General features: G+C 41.7%; 1 protein-coding gene across 1 annotated transcript in view; it reads left to right on the forward strand.

Annotated features, from left to right (window-relative positions):
* PTH2R (parathyroid hormone 2 receptor) overlaps nt 1-8,819 on the forward strand; it is an 87,297-nt gene extending 78,478 nt beyond the window's left edge. The window contains exons 10-13 of the mRNA XM_061383164.1: nt 1,500-1,594; nt 4,814-4,952; nt 6,465-6,506; nt 7,764-8,819. Of these exons, the coding sequence (XP_061239148.1) occupies nt 1,500-1,594; nt 4,814-4,952; nt 6,465-6,506; nt 7,764-8,159 (672 nt within the window). The 3' untranslated portion in view covers nt 8,160-8,819. The remainder of the gene's footprint in view (nt 1-1,499; nt 1,595-4,813; nt 4,953-6,464; nt 6,507-7,763) is intronic.
* Nucleotides 8,820-9,624: the final 805 nt, after the last annotated feature.

Here is a 9,624-nt window from a genome sequence, read left to right on the forward strand (position 1 = left end):
AATCAGCTAACCTCCTTGAGCTAGAGTTTCTTTATACGTAATAAACATGCCTGTTTCATATTTATGTGAACATATTTATGTGAACTAGAGAGAGTGTTCAATACTCAGTAGCTCTTATTAACCTGAAGACATCCTTATTCCACAAGTTCACAGCACAGCTCTGTCCTTTCTCTAGGATATGGGGCTCAAGACCCCCAATTCTTGTGGGAAGCTGTGAAATTGGTGAGAGTTGCCTATGGAGTAGTCAGTGGTAGGATGGCAAAAATGGTAAGGGCTGATGCAGATGATAAACTCGATTGGGTAATGGGGCACATAAATCACCCAATAACCAAAATTCTCCAAATTCCAGAAAGGACTGAAGACTCTGCAGGATAAGTTATCCCAGGATGCAGAGTTGATAGGTCCTCCCTTTGAACTGTTACTCTGGCATTAACACTAACCCACTCTTGGTAATCCACATTTCCATTATTCCTAAGTACTGGCACTTCCTGGACTGTAGACATCTCCTTGAATGAAGGGACCCAGGGGGTTCGGGCTTCCACCTCTTTATGAACCCTGACCTGGAGATCTTTTCTTCTTTTTCATTTTGGACCTCTTCACTAATCCTTGAGGCCCTTGGACATAAAATGTCCAATATCTTTTCCTCACTCTCTGCTTTTTAAAGCCAGAACTTGATTGTCTCTGGTGGTGCTCATATGTCAATTTAACTGCCAACACTGGGACCTTTTCTTATCTTATACAGCATCTTACCTGGCTTTTTTTCCCCCCCTTAACCTTACATATACTTCACCCAGTGCTTTTCATACATCGTAGAAGAGACAGCATCCCCAAAGCAACCCTATTATTCTCCCTAAAATAGATACTGCTGCTGCTAAGTCGCTTCAGTCGTGTCCGACTCTGTGCGACCCCATGGACTGCAGCCTACCGGGGTTCTCCATCCGTGGGATTCTCCAGGCAAGAACACTGGAGTGGGTTGCCATTTCCTTCTCCAATGCATCAAAGTGGAAAGTGAAAGTGAAGTTGCTCAGTCATGTTTGACTCTTAGCGACCCCGTGGACTGCAGCCTACTAGGCTCCTCCATCCATGGGATTTTCTGGGCAACAGTACTGGAGTGGGGTGCCATTGCCTTCTCCCAAATAGATACAGAGATGGGTAATTCATTTTGAAAAGGCAGTCAGTTACATTTATATAGTAACTATTATCCTTTAACCAGTCTGCCACAGAACTTCATCTGAACTTTGGCCTGGAAATCCCCCATGGACTCTGGCAGATTATCCTCTGGTATTTCTGATTTCTAGTGTTGTTGAAATTTTCTCTGTGTTATCATAAGGGTACATCAAGAATCACTGTCTTTCTAATATCTTATCTGAGGTTTCCTCATTCACATTTACAGAATCAGTAATTTTCAGTCTTTGAATACAAAGAAGTTCAATTTATGTAAATTTTTGCAAACAACTTGAAGACTAAGTTATAATTCTTTGTAATATTATCTTTTTCAGCTGAATTTTATCCTGTTTCTGAATACTGTTAGAGTTCTGGCTACTAAAATCTGGGAGACCAATGTGGTTGGGCATGACACCAGAAAACAATACAGGTAATTCCAGGACAGACATCCATAAAAGAAAATATTTTGGTTACTATTTAGACTAAAGGACAGATATCAATTGATCTGAAATGTCTCTAAGAGACTAAATTGTGAACATGTATTTTTGTTTGGTTTAATTGTGCTATTTGTCAGAAAAGTATATATATTTTAGGAAAATATAAATAACAACAGACCTTACCACATGCTTAAATTCTAAGTATGTTTTTAAAAATATGTTCTTAGCAACTGGGATTTTATAATAAACTTTGTAACCAGGGCTCACCTGGTGGTTCAGTGGTAAAGAATCCACCTGCCAAGCAGGAGATGCAGGTGCTATCCTTGGTTCAAGAAGGTCGCCTGAAGGAGGAAATGGCAACCCACTCCAGTATTCTTGCCTGGGAAATCCCATGGACAGAGGAGCCTGGTAGGCTACAGTCTAGGATGTCACAAAAAGTCAGACAGGGCTTAGCGACTGAGCACACACACACAACAAAAATCAAGAAAATGTATTTGCTATATTGTTCCAGTCTGCCCATCAGATTGGGTGTGTTGTGTGCTCAGTCATGTCTGCTTCTGTGACCCCATGGCCTGTAGCCCATCATGCTCCTCTGTCCATGGGATTTTCCCAGGCAAGAATACTGGAGTGGGTTGTCGTATCCTTCTCTAAGGGATCGTCCTGACCCAGGGATTGAACTTGCGTTTCCTGCCTCTCCTGCACTGCGAGGCAGATTCTTTACCACTGTGCCACCTGAGAAGCCTTCCTATCAAATTGGCACCTCCCAAATAACTGATTTTTAAGAACTTTCAAAAGTACTGATTGAAGGAGGTCTATTATTCAGTCTTTGTTCAAAAAAAGGACAAATTAAGTATTTATGAATATGAAAGCGTTAGTCACTCAGTTGTGTCCGACTCTTTGTGACCCCTTGAACTGTAGCCCACCAGGCTACTCTGTCCATGGGATTCTTCAGGAAAGAGTACTGGAGAGGGTTGCCATTGCCTTCTCCAGGAGTTCTTCCTGACCTGGGGATCAAACTTGGGTTTCCCGCATTGCAGGCAGATTTTTTACTGTCTGAGCTACCAGGAATATCCTAAGTATTTATAATCACTATCAAACTATTTTAAGACTATGTCTGTTTTTTCCAATTATCATTTCAGAGGTTCTAAGTCATTTTGGAAGTGGCTTTTAGGCAACTGAACATATACACCCACTAGTCAGGAGCATGTGGATTAGTTTTTGCAGTCCCCAAACAAGAATCTATTTCTTTCTGCCTCATGTTGTCATGAAATGCTATCTCAGACACAGAAAGGAAGAAATCATAGCCAGCATTTCCATCTTCTTTCACAAACATTCCCCTATACCATGTAGGAAGCATTTACTGTCAGGCAGAAAAGACTACAGGTACAGATGGACCGAGGTCTAGACTGGGATGCACAGTATGAACGAGTGCTCAGCTGCTAGCTCCAGTTATTTGCAGCATGGTGGAAGTGGTAGTACCATAAATTGTGCCTAAGCATTTACAGTAAAGGGTCCATGCTATACTAGGATAGCTTGTCTCATGTCGCATCCCATTGGTGAAGACAAAGTTCAAAGGATGATAGAAATGGAAAAATGTAAGTAGCCTTTCAATCTTCATAAAATAAAAAAGTGCACTTGTGTTTGAAAGATGCTTATTTCTCTAGTTCTGAATAAAAGCTACTATTTCCTTTATTTCTGAACGATGTGAAATTATACTTTCAGTAGAAAGTTGCCCAAGAGACTTGAAAAACTCTGGTGAGAACAAAGAGTGGATTATCTTTGAAACTAGATAGTCAACCTACTTCCAAAAAGAAAAAAAATAAGTAAGTAGGGAAAGAAAGAAAGGAAAGAAGGAAGGAAGGACAAAAGAAAGGAAGGAAGAACACTGAAGGAAAGACTAGTGAGGGAAGGGAGAAGGTTATAATCCTTTGAGATTTTTTTAGTTAGTTCAGTCACTCAGTTGTGTCCGACTCTTTGTGACCACATAGACTGCAGCATGCCAGGCTTCCCTGTCCATCTCTAACTCCCCAGAGCTTACTCAAACTTATGTCCGTTGAGTCGGTGATGCCATCCAATCATCTCATCCTCTGTCGTCCCCTTCCCCTCCTGCCTTCAGTCTTTCCCAGCATCAGGGTTTTTTTCTAGTGAGTCAGTTCTTCCCATCAGGTGGCCAAAGTATTGGAGCTTCAGCTTCAGCATCAGTCCTTCCAATGAATATTCAGGACTGATTTCCTTTAGGATTGACTTTACTTTGAGATTATTGGGATATTAAATGATTCTTAGAGAAAGAGACACTTCTTACATCTCAAACGCTGAAGCTGAAGATTTAGGACAGAAAAAAAAAAGGCATTTTACAATTTTATGAAAATAGTATCCTTTAAGCAAAAAGAGTAGAAATGAGACTCGAAAGACTTAGGGGATAATTGTGGTTTTCCCTGGTGGCTCAGATAGTACAGAAATCTGCCTACAAAGCAAGAGAACCAGCTTCAGTTCCTGGGTCAGGAGGACCCTCTGAAGAAGGAAACGGCAACCCACTCCAGTATTCTGGCCTGGAGAATTCCATGGACAGAGGAACCTGGCAGACTACAGTCCACGGGGTTGCAAAGAGTCAGACATGGCTGATCAACTTTCACTTCTTTCAGGGGATAGTAATCACCGGAAATGAGAATAAACTGCCTGATTTAGAATAGAAGTGACAGGAAGAAGAGGGAGGCAGGGAAAAATTAGCAGAAGTAGTGGGTCAGAGATGGGGAAATCAGTCCCTGTTAGTTCTGCTAAGCTTTATTTTTTTCCAGAAAGTTATGTGTACAGGGGGCTTCCCCAGTGCTCAGTGGTAAAGAATCCTCCTGCAATGCAGGAAATGTGGGTTCAATCCCTGGGTCAGGAATATCCCCTGGAGGAGGAAATGGCAACCCACTTCAGTACTCTTTCCTGGAGAATCCCGTGGACAGAGGAGCCTGGCTGGCTACAGCCCATAGAGTCTCAAAGAGTTGGACATGACTGAAGCAACTTTGCATGCACATGTCTACAGAAAAGTGAAGTGAAGTCGCTCAGTCGTGTCCAGCTCTTTGCCCAACTCTTTGGAATAGTCCAATTCCATGGACTATCCATATCCAGGCCAGAATACTGGAGTGCGTTGCCATTTCCTTCTCCAATGTCTACAGAAGGGCACTCCATATTGACTAATTAAAAGACTTGCTGTTCTCTTCCAGGAAACTCGCCAAATCCACACTGGTGCTGGTCCTGGTCTTTGGTGTGCATTACATCGTGTTCGTGTGTCTGCCCCATTCCTTTGCGGGGCTAGGGTGGGAGATTCGGATGCACTGTGAGCTCTTTTTCAACTCCTTTCAGGTAGAGAGTGCCATCTAGTAATCTGATTTCTATATTTTGCCCTCCTCTCCACCCCCGCTCCTCTAACCCCCTCTGGTGCTGCCAAATTGCAAGGTCATGTCTCTGCCTCTTCTCTGACTTTCATGCACCACCCACCCGTCTCCCAAGGGCCAGGAAAGGGACTGTTTTCTGGCACCTGTGCTTTTCTATCCTGAGGAGGTCAGGTTAACCTCTTACCACAGCAGGAGCCTGGGCTTTGAGACAAGAAAGCATATTGCTGTAACATATGTGACACCTTTGGAGCAGGAATCTGTGTGTGTATATGGAAGGTCAATGAAAACAAAAGACAGGATAGGCAGGTGAGAGGAAAAAAGGGAAGGGGAGACAAGAAAGAGGAAGAGGTTGCTTCCATACATTTGATCTCAGTACAAAACACAATACCATCATCCCTCACATGGACGGCTACACACGCCTCCTAACTCTTCTTCCTGCCACTCATTTGCTGCCACCTCCTGCCTTCAACCTAGTCTTCATAGAATAGTCTGAAGACTCTTAAAGATAAATCTGGCCACGTCACTTATCAGCTGAACACATCCAGAGGCTTCTCATTGCAGTCAGAATGAAATCCAAACACTGTTTGCTTGTGTGCACAGCCCTACATTGCAGGGATCCTGCCCAGCTGTGACCTCATCTCCCTAAGGTCCATGCTGCCCACTAAGTCTGAGCCACACTAGCTCATCCACAGTTTCTGTTCCTCAGGTTCACTTCTGCCTCAGGGGCAGTACTTGCTGTTTTCTCTGCCTGGAATGCTCTTCCCTCTAATATTCATATGGCCTGGCTTCTTCTCATTCAAATCAGCTTAAATGTCACCCTCTCAGAGAGGTCTTCATCGAGTTCCCCCTCTGATAGACCTTCTCCACTCTTCTCTTCCACCACCACTTGTTTTGCCTGAATAGTCTTTATCTCATCATTTTACAATTTTCTCCTGTGGCTATTTGTTTATATTTTATTCATCTGTATTCTCTTCCAGAATATAAGCTGCAAGAGAACAGGGACCTTATCTGTGTTGATTAAATTGTTTATCTCTGTAACACTGAGCATTTCACAGTGTATAAAGTCAACAAATATTTTTGAATGAGTGGGGAAAAAAAAGTTTGTGTTTTCACTATAATATACCCTACGCCTATAGTTGCCAACATTCACAGTGTATAAATTTCACTTACCAGCTAGGGGATGTTCTGTGATTCTGAGTGGCAAACATGAAATTAACATGATAAAAATCAGTTATTCATGTGTCCTGGAGTATTTTATTTATTTATTTGGTTAATTTGACACCAAGGAAAGATCTCAGACAACTTTCATGTATATTTAAGGATTTGGAAATATTAGGAGAGAATAACTTGTATAATTTTCTGGAGGAATCATTTAAAAAAACCCTGTTTTTCAAAATATGCATTTTGACACAAGATGCTTTAGTGCTCTGATCTTCATAATTAAAATTAATTAATTAAAACATTCTATTTTCTCCTCCAGGGTTTCTTTGTGTCTATCATCTACTGCTATTGCAATGGAGAGGTAAGTCTGAAGGACTCCAGACCTCCTGTAGGTTTAACTCTGAGTATAAATGGCTATCACAATATGACCTGAATCTCTTTAGAATCCCCAGGGGTTACAGGAAAGAATGGGCAGGGAGAAAGGAGATATAAATTGTTTTGAGAAAGCAAGAATTGATGTAAATAAGCCAAGGTCTTCCTCTTCCAGCACTTTTCAATGTCAATTCAGTTGCAGACCTTGATGTCAGAAACCCAATTTGTTGGAATGCAAATTGATACTTGGAAGGACAGTGAACATCATATTCCAGTCAGTGCTTCAACTTACATTTAATTTCAAGTTCTATAAAAAAATCAAATATAACTCTCTGGGAATAACCCATTAGAACATTGTGACATTTTTTAAACTACCAGATGGTGATGGGACAATTTCAGTTCATTTAGGGGTTGCCTGGAGAGAAAGAATGGTACCAATCTTCTAGGTGACATCAGCTTATCAGGTGTCTACTGATTCCTATGGAACTTTCAAAAAGCTCCCTTCTGGAAAGTTGCAGTAGCAGAACTGAATCTTCAGCAGCAAGAATGGAAACGAGAGCCCTACCCTGCTAAGAATGCCCTTGCAGTGCCCACTTTTCATAGTCCAGTCCTCCTCCCGGTTTCTCTCCTTCATTATGCTTGTGCAGAGTGATAGGTTAACAGTTCCATTTACAGATAAGCAGCTTCCATGCCCTTCCACAGCCTCAGCTGGCACTGTGTATCCATATTGTTCCTCCAACGCAGACCCCTCTTTTTCCTCTCCCATGAGTCACACATTTATACTGGCTGCATTTCAACTTCTATTAAAGCACTAACCTTGGACAAATCTTTTTGCCTCTCTCTAAGCCTCAGTTTGCTCATCTCCAGTAATAACACCTCTCAGGAAGAGACTGAGAGAGAATACACAGTTGACCCTTGAACAACACAGGTTTGAACTGTGTTGTTACTTATACATTTTCACTATATATGCACTACAGTACCGCACCATCTGGGGTTGGTTGAGTCCACCCGTGTGAAACTCCAGATATAGGCTAACTGAGAATTCATAGGGAATTTTTCAGCTGCAGGTGGTGGGGACCCCTAATCCCTGCGTTATTGAGGTGTCAACTGTATATATAAAGTCCCTGGTATACAGTGGAAATTTAGTGATTATTACTATCAATGAAGTCAGGGCACACATCCATCCAGTAAGGTTGCAGGGCCTCTGAAGGTTTTTGATGCATGAAATGGTCCTTGTGGTGTTTAGGTTCAGTCTGAGGTGAAGAAGTTGTGGAGTCGGTGGAATCTCTCCGTGGACTGGAAAAGGACGCCCCCGTGCGGCGGCCACAGATACGGCTCCGTGCTCACCACGTTGACGCACAGCACCAGCAGTCAGTCGCAGATGGCGGCCAGCACGCGCATGGGGCTCATCTCAGGCAAAGCACCCAAGAAGGCCAGCCGACAGCCCGACAGCCACGTGACTTTACCTGGCTACGTCTGGAGTAACTCAGAGCAGGACTGCCTACCACAATTGATCCATGAAGAGACCAAGGAAAGTGGCGGGAGGCAGGGAGATGAGATTCTAATGGAGGAGTCTTCCAGGCCATTAGAATTTAGCACAGGCCTGGCAGGAAGCAAAGGAGAAACCGAGGATGCTCTGTGAATCCATGTCTCTGTCTTTAAAGAGCTGGTTCATCTCGTTATGTTAGAGGAGCTTGGCCTGTATCCCGCTGCTTAGCCCCAGAGCTGAGCAGTCAGGACTCCAGTGTTCACAGCCCATTTTCAGGAGCCATGAATTGGCTCCTGTAAATACTAAAGCCACAAAACGAGAAAGTCAGTGGAGCAGTTTATTACCATATTTTGGCATCAAATTCTTTTCTGAATTAATGTACAGTACTTGCTCTGTGATGTTCATTCTTCTGCTCCTTTTGGGTAGAGAAACATTTCAGTTGCTTGGTTCTAGTTTTTTCTTGTAAATATCACTCTAAATATGATGGAGATCATTTGGTATGTGACATTTGCCTTTAAACAAATCAGTGTTCTCTTTTCCACTTTAAGGGACTTCTATCATTCCATTCATTTTGTCAGTGCATAGGAACAATTAGGGTCTAAAAGTGTACATTGAAAGATTAAAGATTGCAGAACAAGTACACACTGGAAGACACATTGTCTGGATTTTGTTAAAATAATAAATGTGTGAGAAACTTGTTTCATTCTAGGAAAAAGGGAAATTATTCAAAAAAGAATATTGCACATATTCCTTCTTTTTGAATGTCCCCTCTGTGACCAGCCAAATCTCAAGTCTTCACTCTCTTGTAAACCTTAACACTCTTGTAAACCTTAACACAAGGTTTTCTTGGTCAGTGAGCTTATATCTGCAAACAGATTTTGTTTGTAATCATTTATAGTGATGGTCACATTGAATTTATTATTTTTTCTTTGTTCTATTACTGTATTCTAAATGGCATGTGGGATAAATTAAAGTTTGTTTTAAAAATACATTTTGAGTCACTTTTTAAAATGTTCTCTTAGCATCTAACTTTGTTTATAGGAACCAAATGTCCCTTCTTCAAATCTACAGAGATCAGCATGTAGCCCCAGAACTTCACTGAGCTTGACAAGTCAGTATATTGTGGCAGTGAAATATTTATTGTGTGCATGTTGGGTACACATATCCTGCTAGGTTTTTATACACACTGATTTATTTAATCCTCACCACAAAGTTTATGGAGTAAGTCTTATCGCTGTCCCCCTTTTTACAAGTGACTGTGACTCATGGAGGTAGATTGACTTGCCCAAAGTCACACAACAAGTGATTGAGAGAACACGGTTTCAGACCCAGATCTACTGACTTTAAGCATCTTTTTCTGTCCCTGTTGACCATCTGCATATCTTCTTTGTAGAAATGTCTGTTTAGGTCCTCTGCCCATTTTTTTTTTTTTTGATTGATTGTTTATTTTCTGATACTGAGCTGTCTGAGCTGTTTGCATATTTTAGAAATTAATCCCTTGTCGGTCAAATCCTTCACAAATATTTTTCCTCATTCTGTAGGTTGTCTTTTTGCTATGGTTGTCTGTGCTGTGCAAAAGCTTTTATGTTTGATTAGGTCCTATTTGTTTATTTTTGTT

This window comes from Bos javanicus, chromosome 2 (assembly GCF_032452875.1).
Source record: "Bos javanicus breed banteng chromosome 2, ARS-OSU_banteng_1.0, whole genome shotgun sequence".
In the NCBI taxonomy this organism is placed as follows: domain Eukaryota; kingdom Metazoa; phylum Chordata; class Mammalia; order Artiodactyla; family Bovidae; genus Bos; species Bos javanicus.